At 47.9% G+C, this 24,340-nt stretch overlaps 1 protein-coding gene across 1 annotated transcript in view; it reads left to right on the forward strand.

The window, feature by feature from the left end:
* The first annotated feature begins 3,971 nt into the window (after positions 1 to 3,971).
* Positions 3,972 to 24,340, forward strand: part of DHCR24 (24-dehydrocholesterol reductase) — a 30,822-nt gene continuing 10,453 nt past the window's right edge. Inside the window, exons 1-6 of the mRNA XM_041772085.1 lie at positions 3,972 to 4,328; positions 7,588 to 7,743; positions 16,925 to 17,030; positions 17,654 to 17,772; positions 18,754 to 19,017; positions 24,077 to 24,220. Coding sequence (XP_041628019.1) covers positions 4,098 to 4,328; positions 7,588 to 7,743; positions 16,925 to 17,030; positions 17,654 to 17,772; positions 18,754 to 19,017; positions 24,077 to 24,220 — 1,020 coding nt within the window. The 5' untranslated portion in view covers positions 3,972 to 4,097. The remainder of the gene's footprint in view (positions 4,329 to 7,587; positions 7,744 to 16,924; positions 17,031 to 17,653; positions 17,773 to 18,753; positions 19,018 to 24,076; positions 24,221 to 24,340) is intronic.

The raw sequence follows: 24,340 nt of genomic DNA on the forward strand, positions 1-24,340 counted from the left end.
TTCTTCCAGAAGCCCTCTCAGAGCGTCTATATAGATGACACTTCATGTGCCTCCATAGCACCCCATAATTCTTTATCATAACACTTAACATTGATTTATAATTGCTCGTGGATGGTCTAGATCTCCCACAAGGGTCTGTCAGAGTGTGGACTGTGTCTAGTTTACTACTGTATCCCCAGCATGACTACTATAAAAAGAAAAAACAAAACAAAAAACCAGAAAACAAGTGTTGACAAAGAAATGGAGCAGGGGAAAGCATTAGGTATTGCTGGTGGGGATATAAAATCGTGCAGCCACTGTGGAAAACAGTATGGTGGTTCCTCAAAAATTAAACCTGGAATTACCATATGATCCCGCAATTCCACTTCTGGGTGTATACCCAGAAGAACTGAAAGTAAGGTCTTGAAAAGATACTTGTACACCCATATTCACAGCAGCATTGTTCACATGGATAAAACATGGAAGCAACCCAAGTGTCCACTGACAGATGAATGGATAAGTAAAGTGTAATACATACAATGGAATATTTCAGCCTTAAAAAGGAAGCAAACTCCTCAATATGCTACAACATGGATGAATCTCGAGGACAGGAGGCTAAATGAAATAGCCAATCACAAATAGACAAATACTGTATGAGATACTGAGAGTCATCAGAATCATAGAGACAGAAAGTAGAATGGGAGTTGCCAGGTGCCAGGGGCGGGGGTATGGAGAGTTACTGTTTAGTGGGCGCAGAGTTTCAGATGAAGAGAGCTATGAGAATGGACGGTGGTATTGGCTGCACAACAACGTGAACGTATTTATTTATTTACTTGTTTATTTTTTAAGATTTTATTTATTTGAGAGAGCAAGCAAGAGAAAGAACATGAGCAGGGCAGGGAGGGGCAGAGAGAGAGGGAGAAGCCGACTCCCCACCGAGTGGGGAGCCTCACATGGGGCTCGATCCCAGGACTCCAGAATCATGACCTGAGTCAAAGGCAGATGCTTAACTGACTAAACCCTCCATGTGCCCCATGTGAATGTATTTAATACCATCGAACTGTACACTTAAAAATATTTAGGATGGGGCAGCCCGGGTGGCTCAGCGGTTTAGCGCTGTCTTCAGCCCAGGGCGTGATCCTGGAGACCTGGGATCGAGTCCCACGTCAGGCTCCCTGCATAGAGCCTGCTTCTCCTTCTGCCTGTGTCTCTGCCTCTCTCTCTCTCTCTCTGTCTCATGAATAAATAAATAATATCTTAAAAATAATAGGATGACCATTGTTATGTGTATTTTACCACTATAGGAAATCCACTGAAACCTATTAATGGGCCCAAGATAACAAACTGCATGATTCCATTTGGATGACCTTGATCTCTGGAAAAGACAAAAAACTATACTACTGGGAACAGAGCACTTGTCTCCAAGGGCTAAAGGTGGCGGAAGGATGTAACTCCAAAGGAGGGAGTTTTTTGGGGTGATGAAACAATTCTAGATCTTCACTGTGTTGATTACAAAAACCCTTATATATGCGGAAATTCATAAACTGTACACAAACGATAAGCACCTTTACTATATGTTAATTAAAATGATAAAAATTAACTAATTGGCCCAACCTGGGGTTACTACTTTCCTTGCCTAGACAAAAGCAGCCCCATAAGGCTGAGGTTCATGGAGACAGAAAAGAAGAATCAAAGATGCAGGCAGGTAGGCAGGAAGAGAGAATGAGGACCTGCAGGCTGGGTTAACTATTGTTCTGAGTACTTTTTCATTAATTTTCTTTTTTGAGAGTTGTCCCCTAAACCTCAGTCCTATTTGGTTATTGAGGTGTACTCCTCCTTTTCCCAAGGTTAAAACTATTCTGATTACCAGTAATTTTGTGGCTTCTCAACTACAAGGCACTAAACACTTTAGTCCAAAGTTGATTTTTATGTAGAACTTAACTTTCCAGATTACCTCATACCCCAACAATACTCAGGATGGTTAAGCATTTTTTTTAAAAGATTTATTCATTTATTTAAGAGAGAGAGCGTGCACACAGGCAAGTGAGCAAGTATGGGGGTGGGTTGCAGAGGGAGAGAGTCTCAAGCAGACTCCCCGCTGAGCACAGAGCCTGATCTCACATGCAGGGCTCCAGTCCAGGACCCTGAGTTCAAGACCTGAGCCGAAGGCAGACGCTTAACCAACTGGGCCTCCCAGGGCCCCCAGAATGGTTAAGCTTTTAAAGCAAAGCCCTCCCTAACAGTTCTAACATTTGAATTCAAACAGAACCCAGGGTGAGTTTTCCAGAATGGCTCTGTTCTTTGCATTTTTGGTGCCCCCTCTTGATTGGAGCTGCTAGAGATTTAACTTAAGACCGATCAATAATTTTAAAAATTTTAGTAGCTACCTTTAAAAGGTAAACAGAGCAAGTGAAATCAACTTTAATATTTTATTCAACCCAGCACATCAAAACACTATCCTTGCAACACATAATCAATATTAAATTATTAGTGAAATAGTTCACATTCTCTTCTTTGTACTGTCCTTGGAATCCAGTGTTTTATACTTAATGTTCATTTCAATTTAGATTAGCCACATACCAGTAGCTAGTAGCTGTTATATAAGACATTGCAGGGCTAGGCTATTCATTTTTAAAGCCCAGGGCAAACAGCCTCTCACTATGTGGACTTTGATCATTATTGAACATTCGAGCCTCTGCCTACATTCTTCATTCATTCATTGGTCAACAAACCCTGGAGTGTCTACTAGCATCAAGCACTGCGCTAGAAACTGCAAACACAAAAGTGAACGAGGAGACATCGCGTGCCCTAAAGCTCAGTCTGCCAGTGTGAGAGACCCATAAAGAGACAGTGAACAAAATGACGTGTAAGAATCAGGACAGCTGCACTTTATTTTATGAGCACTTGAAAGGGGAAGAAAGTGTCATAAATGTAGTTTTAGAGGTGGCCCGGAGCTGATTGAAGGATGTACGTCTAGCTCTATTAAGGGAACGGTAAGGCCATTGCAGAGGTTCCATTGGGAGCAAAGGTACTGAAAATCTGAGGGATCGTGGGGGCCCAGGGAACCTCCTACGAGTGCATGTTCCTTCTGGCAAAGATGAAAACAGAGGGAAGTGGATAGGTGATAAGCAAGGCCAGTTTAGGACCTCAGTGGTCAAGGTTTAGCTCCTAAAATAAAAATCGCCTGCACTTTCTAAAATTTCAGAAGAGGTAACCAGCTCTCTACAGAATCGAGGTGAAACGCAAAGGACACTGGATTTAATCTTTTGCCGGTCACAGTCCCTGCTCCTCCGTACTGGAGCCCCCCCTGCTCGGGCCTGCCCCACTGCCTGGCACAGTGGCCGCTAGGGCGCATTCACCGTGGCTGCGGGGGGCGGGGGGGTCCTTCCTTCTTTCCCCTCCTGTCCTATCTGCATCAGCCGAGTGGGAAAGGGGTAAGGGAGCCGTTTTGCACTCTTCTGGGATGCTTCCTCATTGATAAAATGGAGCTCACCCTACCCCCGCGCCCTCCGCCCCGCTGCATGGCTCCACCGAGCCTACAGAAAGCGCCTGGGGAAATGGCAAGGTGCACCTCGTGGCCGTGAGCGCACCGCGCGACCCGCCGGCCGCGGTCAGGGCTAAGCGCGCGCTCCCCGCGGGGCCGGGAGTCCGCGGCCGAGCTGCGGGGCGCCCGACCCAGGGCCGTGGGGCGCGACCCAGCGCGCGGCGGCTGGACCCGGCCCTCGAGCCGGCGTCCCCGCAGCCCCCCGCGCCGCAGGGCGCCCCGACCCCGCGGGCGCGCGTGTTCCCCAGCCGCCCCTCCCCGCGCGACGGCCGAAGGGGGTGGGGCGGCCCGCCTCCCGCAGCCAATCAGCGCGGCGGCTTCCTGGTCCGATCCCCGGCGCGGCTCGCCATTGGTCGCCAGCCGGGTCTCGGCCCACCGAACCTTGGCGGCCCGAGCCAATCGCGAGGCGGCGAGGCGACCCCGACTCCCGGGGAGCGGGCGGCGGGCGGCGGGCGCGGGCGCGGGCGCGGGCGCGGGCGGGCGCGGAGCCGGCGGGCGGGCGTGGAGCGGGCGGCGGTGACGGGCGGCGCGAGCCGGGACCCCCTCCCCCGCGCGGCGCGCCGCCGGCCCCACCATGGAGCCCGCCGTGTCGCTGGCCGTGTGCGCGCTGCTCTTCCTGCTCTGGGTCCGCGTGAAGGGGCTGGAGTTCGTGCTCATCCACCAGCGCTGGGTGTTCGTGTGCCTCTTCCTCCTGCCGCTCTCGCTCATCTTCGACATCTACTACTACGTGCGCGCCTGGGTGGTGTTCAAGCTCAGCAGCGCGCCTCGCCTGCACGGGCAGCGCGTGCGGGACATCCAGAAGCAGGTGAGCGGCGCGGGGCGCGGCGGGATGCGCGGCGGGATGCGCGGCGCTGGGTGCTGCGGTGCCCCGGGGCCCGGGGGGCGGGGGGGGGCGGGGGGGGGCGGGGGCGCTTCCCGGGAGCGAGGTGTGTGCCCTGCGCGGAGCACCTGCGGGGGCCCCAGAGGGTAGACGGGATCACCAGACCGGGCAGGGTGAGCCGGGAGCAGGTGGCTGCCGCCGGGCCCGACGCATCCCGGAGACGGGGGCTTCTGGGGGCTGGGGCCGGCGGGAGAGACCGGGGAGTCGGGGAACTGACGGGACGAAGGTGTGTCCGGCGGAGGGTTGGCTGTGAGCCCAGGCCGGGAGCGGGGGAAGGTTGGAAAGTTCCCCTCGGAACTAGGTTGGGGCGGGGTCTAGAGTTGAGAGTTTACTCTGCAGCAGCAAGGAGCTCTTGCCTCTTTGAGAACGAAGGACCGAGGTGAGAAGGTAGCACCCAGCCGGGGTGAGGGTGAAGAGCCTTGGGGCGCTGGGCGGGTACTCACCTCTGGAGGAGGCATCCCCAGTAACTCTGTACATCCTCCCCGCCTCCAAACCCCATCCCCCCACCCGGGGTCTGCGCCCCCACGGAGTCCCTGCCGCTGCCCCCGCTGCCGCTCACCCTGGAACCTCCTTCTCTGTGCCCAGGGTTGGCGTGGCCTTCCAGCCTGGGCATTTTCTTGGCCTTCCTCTACCCCTCCTTACGTTCCTCTTAGGAGTGTCAGGTTGCAAAGAGCTTCTGTTTCCTGTCGCCACCCTCAGCGCAGGTGTAGAAGCCTCCATGTTCAGTGGGTGCAGTGCTGGGTGCCGCGAGCAAGAGTGGGAAGATGGATGCTGAGGGCCACTCCTACGAGGCATAAGACCTTGGGCTGGGTAGCAGAATGCAATGTCTGGAATTGCTTTGCGTGGGCTACCCTGGGTTCAGCCGGCCACAGTCACAGCTCCAGAGCCCTGCCTACCCTCCCTCCCCGACTGCACCCTCTTCCCTAGCTCTTTCCATAGGTTCAGATTTCCCTGTTTACTTGTTTGTTGTTTCCCCCCCATACATACACCCCCACCCTCCATCCAAGTGTGGGTTCCTGAAAGGCAGGGACTGTTATTGTCCAAGTCACCTCTGGCCCATGGGGCCCTGTCCAGAGCAGCCCAGTGCGTGCTTGTTTAGCTAAAACTAAGCCAGAGGTTCTCACTGGACAAGAAGACAAGGGGCTTGGCCAGACCAGCCCACTACCCTGCCCTGACAAGTGCCACGCCCCTAGCCTTGATGTCCATCATTTCTAATCTCACAGCAATCCTGGGAGGATTTAGACCTGTTTTACAGACAGGGAAAAATTGAGGCTGAATCGGTAGTCATGTGTTCAAGGTGGCTATAGCTGGTAAATGGGGCTGGAAACCAGATCAGCCTGGTTTTAGAGCCTGATCTCTGACCTTTCTCCTTTCCCATCCCTTTCCATTCCACCCAGTAGATCTGGTTCTGTTGCCTCACACCTGGCTTGTGGCAATAACCCCCTGACTAGTGGCCCTTTTTCTTGGCCCTCTCCATGTCTCCCTGACTTGCACATACTCACAAGAAGGACTTTGCACAACAGTACCTCCCTGCCAGATTCTTGCTTGGTTCCCATCAGGATCCAGTCCAACCGGTGGTTCAGGCTTTAAGGCTTCCATACACTCACTTCATGCGGCCCACCCAACAGCTGGAATGCAGCACCCAGAATCCATTTCCTACACCCTGGAGTTTGTATGAAGCCCTGGGTTTGCAGTCAGGCAGGGGCAAGGCCAGATGATCATGGAATCCCTCTTCTGCTCATATACCTCTATTCACAGGGCACCCTGGCCTCAGATGGCAGAAAAGTGCTCCCCCATGTTTTTTTTTAATTATTTTATTTTTATTTTTATTTTTTTGCTCCCGCATGTTGAGCTGTTTGTTTACCCAGCCAGCTTCAACCCAGCCCCCTCCACGACTCTTGGTTGCATGTGGTAGGAGCTCAACTCACACTGGCCTGAGCAGCAAGGGATTTTGTTGGCCCAGATCCCGAAAAGTCCAAGAATAAAACTGGCTCAGGTATGACTAGATCGAGGATTCCCTGTTCCTCATCTCCAGCTTTCCATCCATCTGCCATCTACTGGCTCGGCTTTCGTTGGGTTGACTGGGTTGACTTTGTACTCAGGGAGGCCCATCTCCCTGAGGAAACCCCAGCAGTTTCATACAACCGGCTCCACAATCCCAGTAAAACGAGAGTTCCTCTCCTAGAATGGGTCTTATTGTCTTGACTTGGACCCTGGGCCCATCCCTGAACTGGTCACTGTGGCCAAAAGGACAAAATCAGACCTAAGTCACATGCCCATCTTCTGGAGCAGGGGGAGACTTAGCATCACCTGGACCCAAGGAAGATGGAACCTTTAAAAGCATATGAAGAAGAAACAAATGGTCAAAGGTCACAGCAATAGATGTCTATCTCAGCAGAAAAGGAGCACTTCCTCCTGTGTTCCTGGTGGGCGTGGAGTCTCCTGGGCCATTTGTTCTGTGTTGTGTGCTCTGGTCATTTGCAGTAGAGGCTTTTGCAAAAGCTCTTCCTTCCATTGGGTTTGTGGTCCTTCCCCCACCCCTTCTCTCCCCCTCCAGTGACATATGAGTTAACACATACACTTGCTTAGAACGGGGCTTGGCACATAAGCCTCCATTAACTGTTAACTGTTATTCTCTTCCTGACTATTAACACAAGCCCATCTATCTTTGCAGGCCGGAAGTTGGACAGTCCTGGGTGTGAATCTGGGCTCTGCCCTTCACTTGTTGAGTGACCAAGTTTTTTTGTTTCTCAGCTTTCTCCCCTATAAGAAGGGGCTGGTCATCCCACCCTCCTGGGGTTGTTGTGAGAAGTCAATGAGACAGTGTATAGTAGGTGCCTGGGTGCCCTGCACAGTGGGGGTACCCAGGAGATTGTTATCATCGTAGAGTTCTTTTATTATCGCTGTAAGACCTTGCCTGGGCTTCCCAGTGAGCATTGTTTACGTAGCACTTTGATCCTGGATTTTAGCTCTTTCTCCATCCCACTTTGCCTTGTGGCACTAGCCAGGGAAGGTTTCAGAGGGAAAGGGCTGCGGGTCTTCCAGTGCCCGGCGGGGTGCTGGGGCTCGGGAAGTGTTTGTTGAAACATGAAGGCATCACTCCCAGCTCCCTCTCCTGAAAGCAGGGCTGCAAGCTGCTCTATACCCTGGGGGGCCCAGCTTAGCCTCTGTCCTACTCTTGCAGGTGCGGGAATGGAAGGAGCAGGGCAGCAAGACCTTCATGTGCACTGGGCGCCCCGGCTGGCTCACTGTCTCACTGCGGGTTGGGAAGTACAAGAAGACACACAAAAACATCATGATCAACTTGATGGACATTCTGGAGGTGGACACCAAGAAACAGGTGAGAGTGGCACAGTTCCCCAGCCCCAGGGACGGGGGGGAGGGGCACCCTCCCTGGTGCGAGTGACCCACAGGGAGACAATTTTAGCCGAGAGGGCCCCGCTCATCACAGAAGGCTCTGGATCCTTCAAAAAACCTCATGGCTCTGGAAGAGATCAGTCATAGCTGTGTCCCCCTGGTGGGCAGACTGAACTCAGGGAGACTCGTTGACTGTCAGCAGTTCCACAGGAGAAAAGGATGGGGAAGTCATGGGCAAAGATGAGAGACATAACGGAACCTATTTATCCCTTCCTGTTAAGGAAGTATGCTGGCAAAAGATGAGCTATGGACGTGGCAGGGAGGGTGGGCCTTCTTCCAAGCTTCCTAGGGACCCACTTGTTAATAGCCTTAGACACGTGCATCATCTTTGGCCTATCTAGTAACTTTTTTTGAAACCTGGTGCAAGGAAAAAGGAAATAGGTTTGTTTTTTATTTTTTGAAGATTTTTATTTAATTTATTCATGAGAGACCCAGAGAGAGAGGCAGAGACACAGGCAGAGGGAGAAGCAGGCTCCCTGCGGGAAGCCCAATGCGGGACTCGATCCCAGGACTCCGGGATCATGCCCTGAGCCAAAGGCAGACACTCAACCACTGGGCCACCCAGGTGCCTCAGAAGGAAATGGGTTTAAGTCAAAGACAACACAGAGGGATTATGTCACTCCTTCCTTCCTTCCTTCCTTCCTTCCTTCCTTCCTTCCTTCCTTCCTTTCTTCCTCCCTCCCTTCCTCCCTCCCTCCCTCCCTCCCTCCTTCCCTCCTTCCCTCCCTCCGTCTCTCCCTCCCTCCCTTCCTTTCTTCCTTCCTTCATGTCACAGCTTTATTTTTAATGGAAGACAATATAATACCCTAGACTTATTAGTCTCTAATAGTAGAGACTTACTAGGTATCGTATATCCACATGATGGCATTTTGTGGTGAGGCCTTGGCCACAGTGCTTAATGTCCCTGATGTCTTTTCTTTTTTCCTAAGCAATGTTATTGACATACAGTTGGTATGCAGTACTGCACAGGTGTCCAGCAATAGTACATTTTGGCATATGGACGCAGCTGTGAAGCCATTACCATAATCAAGACAGTGAATATACCCATTGCTCTCAAAGGTTTCCTTGTGCCCCTTGCTAATCCCTGTTTAGCCACCACCACCACCCCACCCCGCTGCCACATTCCTAGGCAAATAATGACCTGCTTTCCATCACTGGTCTGTATTTAGAGTTTTATATAAATGGAATCAGGCATTGTGTACTTTTTTTTTACTTTGGCAACTTTCACTCAGCATAATTATTTTGAGGTTCATCCAGGTTGATCGAAGTATGTATCAGAAATACATTCTGGGGACGCCTAGGTGGCTCACCGGTTGAGCACCTACCTTTGGCCCGGGGTGTGATCCTGGAGACCTGGGATCGAGTCCCACGTCGGGTTCCCTGCATGGAGCCTGCTTCTCTCTCTGCCTATGGCTCTGCCTTTCTCTCTCTGTGTCTCTCATGAGTAAATAAATACAATCTTTTTTTTTAAAAAAAAAAAAAAAAAAAAGAAGTGCATTCTGTATTACTGATGAGTGGTACTCCATCTGTATGCACAGATCACAGTTTGTATATCCAGTCACTTATCGATGGACATTTGGGTTGTTTCCAGTTTGGGACCAAAGTCACTACGAGCATTTATGTATACTCTGTATGGACACATGCTTTTCCTTTCTTTTGGATAAATACCTGGAAGTGAAATAGCTGAATCATATGATAGGCGTATAGTTAACTTTTAAAGAAACTTAAATTGTTTTCCAAAGGGGCACCTTTGGCTCAGTGGTTGAGCATCTACCGTTAGCTCAGGTCGTGATCCCAGGGTCCTGGGATGAGTCCCACATCGGGCTGCCCACAGGGAGTCTGCTTCTCCTGCCTACCTGTGTCTCTGCCTCTCTCTCTGTGTCTCTCATGAATAAATAAATAAAATCTTAAAATTTTTTTTTTCCAAAGTGGCTGTAGCATTTTACATTCCCACAAGTGTTCTAAGTTGCTCCACATCATCAGACTTGGTACAGTTGGTCTTCTTAATTTTAGCCATTCTAGTAGGTGTGTAGTGGTAGCTCATTGTGGTTTTAACTTCCATTTTCCTAATGACTAATGATGTTAGGCATCTTTTCATGTGCATATTTGCCATTTGTAGATCTTTTTTTAATGAAGTACCTGTTGAGATCTTTAAGCTAAAATTTTTTATCAGGTTGTTTGTTTTCTTATTATGTGTTCTAGAAACAGGTCCTTCATCAGACACAATTTGCAACTATTTTCTCCCAGTTTTTTACTTCTCTTTAGAAAACTAGAGGTTTTTAAATTTGGTGGAGTTCAGTATATTAGTTTCTTCTTTTATAGATCGTGTTTGTGATGTCTTATTTAAGACATCTTGCCCTAATTCTGTTTTCTTCTAGAAGTATTATGGTTTTCTGCTTTACATTTAGGACCATGATCCAATTTGAGTTAATTTTTGCATGTGGTATGAAATATGAGTAAAAAAAAAATACGTTCTTGCATGTGGATTTTCTATTGTTCTGGCCCCGTTTGTTGAAGAAATAATCCTTTCTCCACTGAATTGCCTTTGCTCCTTTGTTGAAAATCAATTGTCCATATATATAGATCTATTTCTGGACCCTTCTGTTGATCTGTTTGCCCATCTGTATGCCAATTCTATACTGTCTTGATTACTATAGATTCATAAGTCCCAAAGAATGAGTTGGGAAGAATGCCCTCCTTTTCATTTTAATGAGGGAGTTTGTATAAAATTGGTATTATTTCTTCGTGCAGTAATTCATAGACTTAACTAGTGAAACCATCTGGGCCTAGAGTTTTCTTTGTGAGCAAGTTTTTATCTGTAAATTTTTTTAAAAAAAATTTTAATAGCCCTACGGCTCTTCATTTTGTTTCTTCTTGGTGAGCTTTGACAGTTTGTGTCACCAAAGGTATTTGTCTATTTCAGGTTGTATAATAAACTGACATTAAGTTATTCGTAATACTCCTACTGTCTTTTGAACATCTGTAGAATCTGTAGTAATGTCACATGTCTCATTCCTGAGATGGGTCATTTGTGACTACTCTCTTCTTCCTGACCAGTTTGGCTAGAGGTTGATCAACTATACTGATACTCCAAAAGAAGCTGCTTTTGGTTTCATTGATTTTTCTCTATTTTTCTTTATTTGTTTTCTATTTCATTGACTTCTGCTTTGATCTTTGTTACTTCCTTTCTTTTACTGACTTTGCATGTAATTTTACTCGTCTTGGTCTTGGTTTCTAAGGTAAAAGCTGAGGCCATTGACTTAGGCCTTTCTTTTTTTCTTTTTTTTTTTTTTTTCTTTTTTTTTTTTTTATTTATTTATGATAGTCACAGAGAGAGAGAGAGAGGCAGAGACACAGGCAGAGGGAGAAGCAGGCTCCATGCACCGGGAGCCCGATGTGGGATTCGATCCCGGGTCTCCAGGATCGCGCCCTGGGCCAAAGGCAGGCGCTAAACCGCTGCGCCACCCAGGGATCCCCATCTTTTTTTCTAATATAGATATTTAGTGCTATAAATTTCCCCCTAAGCACTGTTTTAAAACCATCCCACAGATTTTGAATCTTTCCATCTTCATTCAGTTCAAAATACTTTCTGGTTTCCCTTTTGATATTCCTTTCACCCATGGGTTATTTAGAAGCATGTTATTCAGTTTCCAAATACTTGGGAATTTTCCACAGATCTTTCTGTTACCAATTTCTAATTTAATTCAGTTATTGTTAACAAAAATACACTTTATATGATTAGAATGCTTTTCAACTTATCGAGACTTACTTTATGGACCAGAATATGGGCTGTCTTGGTAAATGTTATGCCTGCATTTTTTTAAATGCTATTCTGTTTTGGGGTGGCTTCTACTATAAATGTCAATTGGTTGTCAAGTTGATTGATAGTGTTGTTCAAGTTTTCTATATTCTTACGAATTTTCCCTCTGTTCTATCAGTGATTGAAAGAGATACTGAAATCTCTGCCTGTGATTGTGGATTTATTTCTCTTGTAGCGGGATCCCTGGGTGGCGCAGTGGTTTGGCGCTTGCCTTTGGCCCAGGGCGTGATCCTGGAGACCCGGGATCGAATCCCACATCAGGCTCCCGGTGCATGGAGCCTGCTTCTCCCTCTGCCTGTGTCTCTGCCTCTCTCTCTCTCTCTCTGTGACTATCATAAATAAATAAAAAAAAAATTAAAAAAAAATATTTCTCTTGTAGCTCCATCATGTTTGGCTTCATGCGTTTTGAAGCTCTGTTAAGAAGTATATAAATGTTTAGGATTTTTATGTCCTCTTGATTGAATGATTTATGTCCTCTTGATAAATCCCTTTGCCATTATGAAATGATTGATTTTATTCCTAGTTATCTTCTTCACTCTGAAACTACTTTGTCTGATATTATTAATAAAGTCACTCCACATCTCTTGACCAATGGTGGCATGCTGTACCTTCATATTTAAGTGTGGCCCTTGCAGGCACCTTATAGTTAGGTATTGCTTTTTAATATGATCTAACAATCTCTGCCATTTAATTAAGATGTTAAAACCATGTACAAGGGCGTCTGGGTGGCTCAGTTGGTTGAGCACCTGACTCTTGATTTCAGCTCAGGTTATGATCTCAGGGTCGTGAGACCCCAGCCCAGTGTCAGGCTCTGTGCTCAGCACAGAGTCAACTTGAAATTCTTTCCCTCTCCTTCTGCCCATTCACACACACACACTCTCTCTCTCTCTCTCTCTCTCTCTCTCTCTAAAAACAAACAAAAAAACTCACACACATTAACATTTAATATTATTATCAATAAAATTTGGGTTATATCTGTCAACTTCTTTTTTTTTTTTAAAGTAAGCTCCATGCCCAGTGGGGAGCCCAGTGCACCAGACCCTGAGACCAGGACTTGAGCAGAAATCAAGGGTCAGATGCTGGGGGCACCTGGGTGGCTCAGTCAATTAAGCTTCTGCCTTTGGCTAAGGTCATGATCTTGGGGTCCTGGGATCAAGCCTCATGTCAGGGCTTCTGCCTTTGCCCCCCAACCCACCCACCCTGTTGTTCTCTCTCTTTCCTCTCTCTCTCAAATAAATAAATAAATAAATAAATAAATAAATAAATAAATAATCAAATAATCAATCTTAAAAAAAAGTCAGATGCCTAACCAACTGAGCCACTCAGGTGCCCCTGTTCTTTGTTTTCTATTTGTTCCTTTGTCCCTTTGTTCTTTGTTTCCTTTCTCCTTCTTTCTTTTTTTTTTTTTTTTTTTTCTGTCTTTTAGGTTACTAAATAATTTTTGAAATTCTAATTTAGCTCTTTGGTTGGCTTTTTAGCTGTAACTCTTTGTTTTGTGCTTTTAGCAGTTTTAGGATTTATAGTTTGCATTTCACTTATCACAGTCCACCTTCAAGTGATAGCATCCTATGTCATGTATATCATTAGAATCTTACAATAATATACTTGCAGCCCTCTCCTCCCCACCTTTGTGCTGTTGTCATACTTTTGTACGTTGCAAACCCACAATGCCTTTTTATTTAATAGTCCAGGATCTTTTGAAGAAATATAAATAATAAGAAAAAATCTTATGTACTTACCCATGCAGTTACCATTTCTTCATTCTGGTGTGTGGATTTGTATTTCCATCTGGCTTCATTTTCCTTCTGCCTGAAGGAACTTCTTTGACATATCTTGTATGATGATTTTGCTGGTGATGAATCTTTCAGCTATTGTATGTCTGAAAACATTTCTTTTATTGCCTTCATTTCTTTTCCAACTTTTATTTTGAGAATCTACATGTAACAAAGTTTATCATCTTAACCTTTCTTAAAGATTTTATTTATTTATTCATGAAAGACAGAGAGAGAGGCAGAGACATAGGCAGAGGGAGAAGCTGGCTCCCTGCGGGGAGCCTGATGAGGGACTTGATACCCAGGACCCCAGGATCATGACCTGAGCCAAAGGTAGACGCTCAACCACTGAGCCACCCAAGTGCCCTTAACCATTTTTTTAAGTAGACTCCATGCCCAGCATGGGACTTGAACCCACCACCCTGAGATCAAGAGTCACATGCTGCACCAGCTGAGCCAGCCAGTCATCTTCCCATATCAGCCAGTGGATGATAAGCCACTCATCTTACCCATTTTTAATTGTACATTTCTTCAGTGGCATTAAATATATTCACATCGTTTTGCAGCCATCCCCACCATCTATTCCCATAGCTCTTTTCATTTCGTGAAACCAAAACTCCATACCTATTAAACAATTAACTTCCGCCTCTCCCCACTGCCCTGAGTGACCACTGTTACAAATTCTGTCTTAATGATTCTGACTATTCTAAGTATCTCATAAAATCATATAAGGGCAGCCCCAGTGGTGCACAGCAGTTTAGCGCCACCTGCAGCCTGAGGTGTGGTCCTGGAGACCCAGGATCAAGTCCCACATCGGGCTCCCTGCATGGTGCCTGCTTCTCCCTCTGCCTGTGTCTCTGCCTCTCTCTCTATAGCTGTGTCTCTATGAATAAATAAATAAAATCTTATAAATAAGTAAATAAATAAATAAATAAATAAACCTTTAAAAAAATATCATATAGTATTTGTTTTTTTGTGCTTATCTTATTTTGCTTGACATAATATCCTGAAAGTTCATCTGTGATATAGCATATTGCAGAATTTCCTTTCTTTTTAAGGCAGAACCATATTTCGCTGTATATATGTACATTTTGCTCATCCATTCACCTGTTGGTGGACATTGGGTTGTTCTCATGTTTTAGTTATTGTGAATAATGCCACTAGGAACATGGATGTACGAATACCTTTTCGATCTCTGCTTTCAATTCTTTCTGGTATGTACCCCAAACTGGAATTGCTTGATCATATGGTAATTCTGTGTTTAATCTTCTTTGAGAATCTTCCATACTGTTTTCCACAGCAAGTATACCATTTTACCCTCCCACCAACAGTACACAAGCATTTTAATTTCTCCACATCTTTACTTCCACTTGTTATTTTCTGAGGTTTTGTTTGCTTTTTGTTGATCCATCCTAACACATTTAAGGTTGCCTTCATTTTTGAAAGCTGTTTTCACTGGGTATGAAATTCCAGGTTGATAGTTTTTTTTCCCCCTCAGTACTTTATAAAGATGCTTCACTGTGTTCTTTCCTGTGTTGTTTCCAACAAGAAACCTCTCATCCTTATCTTTGTTCTTTTGTATGTAACATGTCTTCTTTTTCTCTGGCTGCTTCTAAGATTTTTATCAATAATTTTGAGCAATTTTAGTATGATGTGCCTCAGTATTGTTTTTTTTTTCCTCCTAATCCTTGTGCTTGGGATTCATTATAATTTTTGTCAAATTTGGAAAATATGGGGTCATTATTTCTTTAAGTATTTTTTTCTGCTCCCTGCTCTCTCTTCTTTGAGGACTATGGCAGGTATATGAGACCTTTTGAAATTGTTCCACAGCCCAGCTCACTGAGACACTGTAAAAATTGTAACCACTTTTTCTCTGTGTGTGTTTCATGTGGGAGAGTTTTGATTGCTGCATCCTAGAATGCATTGCTCTTCCTCCTGCATGGTCAATTCTAACCAGTGTGTCTTTCATCTCAGATATTGTTTTCGTGTATGGAAGTTTCCTTAGGATCTTTTTACTATCTTTTTAATGTCTACTTAACTTTTTTGAATGTAGGGAAGATAGTAGTATAACTACTAGTTTATAATAATTATTTTAATGTTCTTGTTTGCTGATTGTAATATCTTTGTCAAATCTGGGCCTATTTAATCAAAACAGATAGATTGACTTTCCTCCATGTTATGAGTCAAATCTTCCTGCCTCCTTGCATACCTGGTAAACTTTGATTGTATTCTAGACATTGTGAATTTTACCTTGTTGGGTGCTGAATATTTTTTGTATTCCTAAAATCTTCTTGAGATTTGTTCTGGGCCATAGCCATGTTACCAAGAAATAGTTTGATGCTGTTGGGTCTTGATTTTTCAGGTGAGGCCAGAGCAGCATGTAATCTAAGAGTAGTTATTCCTCCTGCTGAGGCAAGATCACACTATACCCATTGCCTTGTGAACCAAGAGGTTTTCCAGTCTGGCTTGTGAGAACAGATCTTCTTTCCCTGGATGAACCCTGGTCCTGTGACTTATTACCCATTCTGGTTCCGTTTTCTCTGGCCTTGGCCTCAGGTGATTTCCTTATGTGTATGCACTAACCAGTACCCCGCTGAACGCTCAGTGGACATCCTTTGCAGTTCTTCAGAGTCTTCTCTCTGTGCAATTATCTCCTCTCCAGTGCTCTGTCCTGCAAGCTCTATTCACTCTGGTCTTCTGTGGCACTCAGCACAGAGTCCACTGGGCTCCCCTGCCTTTCCCTTCCCTGCACTGCCTGACTCCAGGGAATCAGCCTGGGCATTCACAGAGCTCCCCTTGTTTGTTTCCTGTCCCTCAGCAGTCATTAACTTCATTGCTTGATAATCTCCTATGCTGAAAACTCTTGTTTCCATGTATTTTGTCTGTTTCTTGCTTTTGGGCAGCAGGGTAAACGTGGTCCCTGTTGCTCCATCTTGGCTGGAAGCAGAAGTCCACATTTTGACATATGGATGTATCTATCAAAAGTTGTGTTTTCCAAGAATATCTCATGGCAAAGGATGATGGTCGTAGTGTTAAATTTAAAAAGCAAAGCAGAAAAATATGCATAAGTGTGCTTGAATTTGTGTATATGTGTGTTTTATTACAACAAACAAAATAGCAAGTGAGGCATGGATGGAAAAAGTCTAAAAGTAAGGACTTCAGTACTAACACTGACAGCTAGGATGACATGAAGTGGGATGGATGTTTTTTGTCTTCTTCAAAAATGCAGTTTCTTCCAAATAAGTATTTCTTCTAACATCTAGAAGGGAAATAAACTGAGTATTAAGTGTAAAGATATTTGAAAGGACAAAGTCAAACACTAACAGACCCAGCACCAGAAATTCCATTTACCATCATGAAAGACAGTATCCTGTTCTAGCAAGAGGCTGCAAGGGGCACGTAGGAATCCTGTGTGGTCGAGTGGGGAAATTTGGGGTGACAACTGTGTGAAGAAGCCACCAGGAACCCTGGCAACTTCCTTGTGATCAGGGTCTCTCTTCTTGTGTCAATAGATCGTCCGTGTGGAGCCCTTGGTGACCATGGGTCAGGTGACTGCCCTGCTGACCTCCATTGGCTGGACCCTGCCTGTGTTGCCCGAGCTCGATGATCTCACAGTGGGTGAGGACTCAAGACAGTCTGAGCTGTGGCCCTGTGGTCCACTCCTGTAGGTGGAGTTCCACCCACGGATGCCACTGTTCCATCTGTGACGGAAGTCACTGTCTCTGCTCATCCAGTTTCAAAGGAAGGGTGTTGGCTGCCTGCCTTTCCATCCCCGGGCAGCTCAGGTTATCAGGCCCCACCTTCTCTTTGGTGTGAACCTATATCCCTATGATACGTGTCCATGATTCTAGTTTTGCCTCAAGGGGCACACAGAATAAGTCTAGTCTGCCTCTCCCTCCGCAGGATTCATGCTCCCCAAAGCCTTTCCTTTTCCAGGGGAAGCACCTCCAGTTCCTGGAACTTCTCAAAGAATATAGCTTCCTACCACCCAGCCAACCCTTACCTCACCTCTGACAGGCTCTCCTACCCATCCCCCTTCCCTCGAAGAAGCCCTCAGACTCCTGTCCAAGCCTCTCTTGCTCTCCAGATCCACAGAGGTGGGAAATCTACCCCAAGCAGGCAGCTGTGCCATACCTCCTTCGGGCTGTGAGCAACCCCAGCTCCTGTGAAGTGCCCTTTACCCCATCTCCCCTGGCCCTGCACCCCACAGTTCTGCCTGGCTGACATGCATGTCTCTGCAGGGGGCTTGATCATGGGCACAGGCATCGAGTCATCATCCCACAAGTACGGCCTGTTCCAACACATCTGCACTGCCTATGAGCTGGTCCTGGCTGATGGCAGCTTTGTGCGGTGCACACCGGTGAGTTCAGAGATGGGGGACATCCCTGGGCTGGGGAGGCAGGGACCCTGGTAGTGCTTCATCTCAAACACAACTATTCAGTCTGGGTCTGTGTCCATAATATTAACAAAGATTGATATAACCCCGTTTAGGGGTTCAGATATGTTGTAAATGCTTCGTATATATTAAGTAATTTAATCCTTCAATAACTTCATGAGGTATGATTATTATCCACGTTTTATAGATAGGAAACTAAAGCATAGAGAGGTTAATAAACCTCCCCCAAGATTACACAACTAGGAAATCCCCCGCAGCTCGGATTCAAACCCAAATTGTCAGGCTCCCAGATTCCTGCCTGTAGCCATTTATTACACCATTCTGCCTCTCTCAAGGGCAAGTCAGGTCTGAGCCACAGAGCTCTATGCCAGATGTTGTAAGGTGTAACTAAAAGTGCCTAGAGGGGCTGTTTTGGAAAAATAAAAGATAATTCTACTGCCCAAAGTGGGATGCAGACATTTAGGCATTTACCCTGAGTGGGACAGGATTGAAACTTTGTTTATAAGACTTTATTTATTTGAGAGAGACAGAGAGCACAAGCAGAGGGGCAGAGGAGAAGGAGAGAGAGAATCCCAAGCAGACCCTATACGGAGCAGAGCCCAATGTGGGGTTTGATCTCATGACCTGAACCGAATAAACCTCATTGGCTATGATACTGCCACTGTGCAAAGCACGACCTGAGCCAAAATCAAGAGTCAGGTGCCTTCTGTGAGCCTCCCTGAGACAGAGGGCAGTATACGTTCACACGTCATGCTGAAGCTGCAGAGGGAAAGCAGGCCCAGAAAGTCCTGTTGCTGAAGTTCCTTGTCAGGGTTTACACAACAAGACAGGAATAGAGGAGGAGGTAAGCTGAGGCCCTGGGTTCTTTGCACCCCTGTTCACTGTGTGCCACACTGTGGGGTGTGGTGGTCCAGGCTCTCAGCATGTGTTGACTTGGCCTCCTAGTCGGAAAACTCAGACCTCTTCTACGCTGTGCCATGGTCCTGTGGGACCCTGGGCTTCCTGGTAGCTGCCGAGATCCGCATCATCCCCGCCAAGAAGTACGTCAAGCTGCGATTTGAGCCAGTGCGGGGCCTGGAGGCTATCTGCGACAAGTTCACCCGTGAGTCCCAGCGGCTGGAGAACCACTTTGTGGAAGGACTGCTCTACTCCCTGGATGAGGCTGTCATAATGACGGGGGTCATGACGGACGATGCAGAGCCCAGCAAGGTAGGCCCAGGGGTAAGGGCCAAGGGCCAAGGCCTGTGGACGAGGAAGGCCTGGGTGGGCTGGGGCTGCACCTGTTCCCACACCCTGACCCTGCCTGGCAGCCACATTCTTTGGGGCCATGGCCTCGGTCAGCCCCCCCGGAGTTGGGACCCTAGGATCTACAGTCAGAGCTGTCTTGGAGAGGGAGGGGAGCCTCGTTCACTCTACCCTGACTGCCTGCCAGATACGAGCATGCCTCTAGACAATGTAAGCTTTGATCCTTGCAGCAACCCCATTTTATAGATGCGGGAACTAAGGCCCTGAGAGGTCATGTAAACTTCCAGAGATGACAAAACCAAGATTTGCATAATGGATTTGATGCCTCGGAATCTAGATTGACACTGACTTAATGTATGTAATTTTTAATAGCAGCTTTTTCTCTCGTGTAGAAGGATTTGTGTTTATGAGAGACTTGGAAAGTATAAATGAGTAAAAGGAAAAGAAGACCTCCACCTGGGTCACCTATAACATGACCCAAAGCCAGCTTTTTTTTTTTTTTAAAGATTTTATTTATTCATGAGAGACATGGAGAGAGAGGCACAGACACAGGCAGAGGGAGAAGCAGGCTTCCTGCTGGGAGCCCAATGCAGAACTCGATCCCAGGATCCCGGGATCACGCCCTGAGCCAAAGGCAGACGCTCAACCACTGAGCCACCCAGGCGTCCCCTGAAGTCAGCTCTTGCTAACAGTTCGGTATATTTATTTCCTCTCTTTTCAGTGCATAGGTTAAAGTGTTTAAATTATAAAAGTAGCGTCACAATGTTGAAATATATAAAGGAAGAGTTAAAGTAGGGTCTCTTTCACCCAGGCTCACTCCCAGAGTAACTGCTTGTAACACTTGTGCCTTCCTCAGGGTGTGTGTGCACACGTGTAGACGTACCCTCATTTCATGCCGTGGTCTCCCATGATGGCGTGTAAGGAATTGCTTACTGACGAACATTTATCTTGCTTCAGTTGTTTTGCTCTTACCAGTAAGATTGTGTCGAAGATTCTCTAACATCCATCCTTGGCCTCTTGTTTAAGCAGTTCTGTAGGACTGAGTCCAAAAATTGGAATTCCTGTCTTAGGGATTGGAGCACAGTAAATGCTGACAGCCCTTCAGAAAAGTGGTGTGTCTGCCTGCTTCCGGCGGGCGACTGTGTATGAGAATGCCTGTCTCCCACATTCATGCCAACACTGGATATGATCACTCCTTCATTTTTGCCAATCTGATAGAGTTAAAAATAGTATCTCGTTTTCTTTTGCAGTTCTCAGGTCACCTTTGCGGTTTGAACATCTCTGTACACTTTTTCCGTTTGTTTTTAGCTGTGATCACCGTTCAAATTTGTATTTTCTGGTTGAGTGTGTTACGTGTTGCCTGACGTGGTTATGTGGCCTTCAGAATTGCTATTTAATGACTGCAGAGCACTGCATTGAGCAAATGCCCTATCATTTACTAAACCATGGCTCCATAGTTGGAAATACAAGTTGCTTCCAGTCTTTCTCTTTTGAGAGAGAGGGCACAAGCACACAAGCAGCAAAGGAAGGTCAGAGGGAGAGGGAAAGAGAGAATTTCTCTTAAGCAGGCTTACACCTGATGCAGAGCCTGTTATGGGGCTTGATCTCATGATCCTGAGACCATGACCTGAGCTAAAACAAAGAGTCGGATGCTCAACCGACTGAGCTACCCTGGCACCCCAGTCTTTCCTTATTTTAGTTAATGTAGCCATGGACATCTTTTGTCTATAATTGAAAGAGACATCTTAAAGTACGCTTAAGGCTCTTGATCTCTACCTGTATACTTAAACCATTTTAGAATTGTAAAGGACTTAAAAATCGCTGGTACAGTTCTCTCCCTAACTAAGGAAACAAGGCTGGGAGTGGGGAGAGACTTCTGTGAGCACTCAGGGCTAGCACGGGGCAGATGGGAGTTCAGGTCCCTGCCTCCTAGTCCCCCTGCGTAGCAGCTCCTGTAATCCAGCGTGTCTCCTGACACTGATTGTGGCCGCCTCCCGGGGGCCACCTTGGTGGGCGTGGGAGGATGGGATCCTGGAGCAGGAGTGGGAACGCTGGACCCAGACACAGAGCTAGCATGCCGTCTGGCTCCCCAGGCCCCTGGCTCTGCCCGGCCTGGTCTAAGGCCCCATCAGTGCAGGTCCCCTAGCACCTGGTCACCAGACAGGGACATCTAGTGCAGATGTTTTCTACCTTCTTAGAGGCTGATGGAGGGGCCATGGCAATCACCACGCCTACTGGACTGGCTCTTCTGGTACCTGCACGCTGCATTAGATGCCACCTAAGGGGCAGCCCAGGTGGCTCAGTGGTTTAGCGCCACCTTCAGCCCAGGGTGTGATCCTGGAGGATCGAGTCCCATGTCGGGCTCCCTGCATGGAGCCTGCTTCTCCCTCTGTCTGTGTCTCTGCCTGCCTCTCTCTCTCTCTCTCTCTCTCTCTCTCTCTCATGAATAAATAAGTAAAATATTAAAAAAAAAAAAAAAAGATGCCACCTAATGTTATAATCGGGCAACATAGTTTGGACAACTTTTAAAATGTTGGAACACTGTAATTAATTTCCTCATTGCCCTAGAAGACCAAGGTCTAACCCGGGGGTCTACCTTGTGTCAGTGAGGGGAGAAGGGGCTGGGCCCTACAGGCTGCAGACTTTAACAAAGCCTCCTGATGAGCAAGACCCTGACACCATCAGGAACAGGGCTGGGGAAGGTCGTGGCAGATGCCATTAGACATGGACATTTCACTTGAGGAGCATTTCTTCAAAACGCTCCTGTTGGGAGAACTGCTCATGAATTTGTCCTGTCTGCTCTTGGGATGGGCCCTCTGCAGGCCCAGAAGAGGCTTGCTGTGACCCTGTGGGGAGGCAGCCCACCCCGATTTCCAGGGGAGGCCCAGAACTACAAGTGGCTTGCTCTCAAAGTGCAAGAGCTAGAACTGGTAGTTGTGTGGCAGCCAGACTGCCGCAGTGGACATGTGCCCCAGGGGAGACACACGATCTGGGTTCTTTAGCATATCCCGGGCTTGTCTGACACAAAGGTTCCTCATGAGTCGATGAGCACAGGGCACGCCCGAACCCAGGTATGCCCCTAGTCCCGATTCCATTACACGGCTGGTGCCGCTGCCAGGTGTGTGGCCAGGCCTCCCCCTGGGGTTGGATCAGGTTGCTTGGTTCCTGTTAGGTTTCACTGTCCCCTGAACTAGCACGCGGATGCCAGACTATGGTGTCCGTTGCCCTGCCATGCTAGCCACCCTAAAACTGACTGGGACAAACAGGCTCCGTGGTACCCTGCTGCACAAGTGGGGACACTCAAGTGGGCTGCGAGTATTGCTGCCGGGGATGGGGGCCAAGGGCTCCCGGTGGAGGGGCTCGTGAGGGGGCAGAGGGCCGTGACAGGGCTGGGAACTGACCACTCTGCGCTGTGGGCAGGTGCCATGCTGGGTGCTTCCCTTGCTTGTCTGGTCTCCCCAGTGACCCTAGGGCCGGGAATAGCTCCATTTTGCCAGTACTGAAAGCAAGGCTCAGAGTGACCGCCCACGATCAGCCTCGTGTGTTAAAAGTAGAACAAGCAAATCGGCAAATAGGGCACAGGATGATCCCATCTTTATAAATCTGTGTATGCACAGAAGAGAAAACCTGACAAGGACAGATCGGTGTTAGTAGTTACCTCTGGAGGGTGAGGCTACAAGGGGTCTCTCTTGCCAGATTGCATATTCCTGCAGCATTTGAAGTTTCCACACATTATATAATGCTCACGTTCCAGAGCACACCATTCAGGTGCCCCGCTGCCCAGCCCTGGCCTCGTTGTGCACCGTGGGGTACACTTGAGTCCTTGCCCTGCCTCTTGCCGGCCTTGTCTCACGCACTCTGTTCAACCTTGATGCTCCTCAGTCTCCTCATCAGTGAGGCGAGGACAGCTCTGCCTCGCAAGGTCATGGAAGGGATCCAGAACAAGCACATGAAGTGCCAGGGATGCCTGCTGGGAGCATGTGGTGATGATTCTCCTCTATGAGCAACCCTGGGGCTTGCTCATCTTGCCTCCGCTCCTGCCTTTACCTGCCTGACAGTTCCCCCAGCAACAATCTGCCTCTCCGACTTGGCCACTGTGTGCTGCTCCTCCCAACCCTGTGCTGCACCCCAGCTGGGTGTGATGTCACCTGCCCCATAGAAGTCAGGGGCCTTTCCCACCCCCTACGGAAGGTGGTCTGATGCGGGGCCTGAGTGTCTGTAGTGATAAACTAGATTTCTACAAAGTCTATAGTTTTTTTTCTTTTGCCATTTTATATGTGAGGAAATAGGCTGAGAGAGTGACCTGCCCCAGGCCACAGAGCTGGTAGGGCCAGACCCCCAGCCCCAGAGCCTGTGCTCCTTCCAGGCTGCTGCCCTGCCTCTCTCCAAAAGCATCTCGCCCAGATGCGTGAGGACACTGTGTCCCAGAGAGGCTCAGTCATCCCAGGGCACACAGCAGGTGAAGTCCTTAACCGTCTAGGACTAAAGACTATCTCATTATAAGATTTAGGCATTGGAGGCTGGAGGCCTGGTGCCAGAGAAGTATTAGGTTCACTCTTTGAGCCTCCTGCACTGATGGGGGCTGCCTGAGGGAAGCACAGCTCCCAGGGTGTTGTGGGGCTTGGTCTCGGCGGCAGAGAAAGTGCGATGGTCCGTTAGTGCTGTTGGCTGTGGGACCCAGCGAAAGGGGTCAGCCGAGTGGAAGGTAGGGAGGGAAGGAAGGAGTCCCCCCGCGTGGCACTGTGTCCTTAAACATTTGCCCCTTAGTTGTGTCAGGGAGGAGGGAGCTCTCTAGACTGTCGGGAGCTAGCGGTCGGGCCCGGGCGCACCACTTAACCTCGCCCTGCTTGGTGGTGCCCGCTGCGCTCAGCCTCACTGGGCTTTCAAGAGTCTCAAGAGTGGTTGCAGACATGAAAGCTTTGGAAAGGCCAGGGGTGCCGAACAGAAGCCGGGTATCACCGTTACGCCCCGGTGGTATTAGGTCCTCATCTGTGGGCTGACACAATGGCCTCTGTCATTTCAGCTGAATAGCATCGGCAATTACTACAAGCCCTGGTTCTTCAAGCACGTGGAGAACTACCTGAAGACAAACCAAGAAGGCCTGGAGTACATTCCCTTGAGACACTACTACCACCGCCACACGCGCAGCATCTTCTGGGAGCTCCAGGTGAGGCTCAGATTTCCCAGCCGGCCGGGCAGGGAACCAGGGTGGCTCGCAGTGTACCTACCACACTGTGTCTCTCTCTCGGAGGGCAAGGGTGGCTTTGTCCTAAGGAACTGGAACCCC

This window comes from Vulpes lagopus, chromosome 10 (genome assembly GCF_018345385.1).
Source record: "Vulpes lagopus strain Blue_001 chromosome 10, ASM1834538v1, whole genome shotgun sequence".
Lineage (NCBI taxonomy): Eukaryota > Metazoa > Chordata > Mammalia > Carnivora > Canidae > Vulpes > Vulpes lagopus.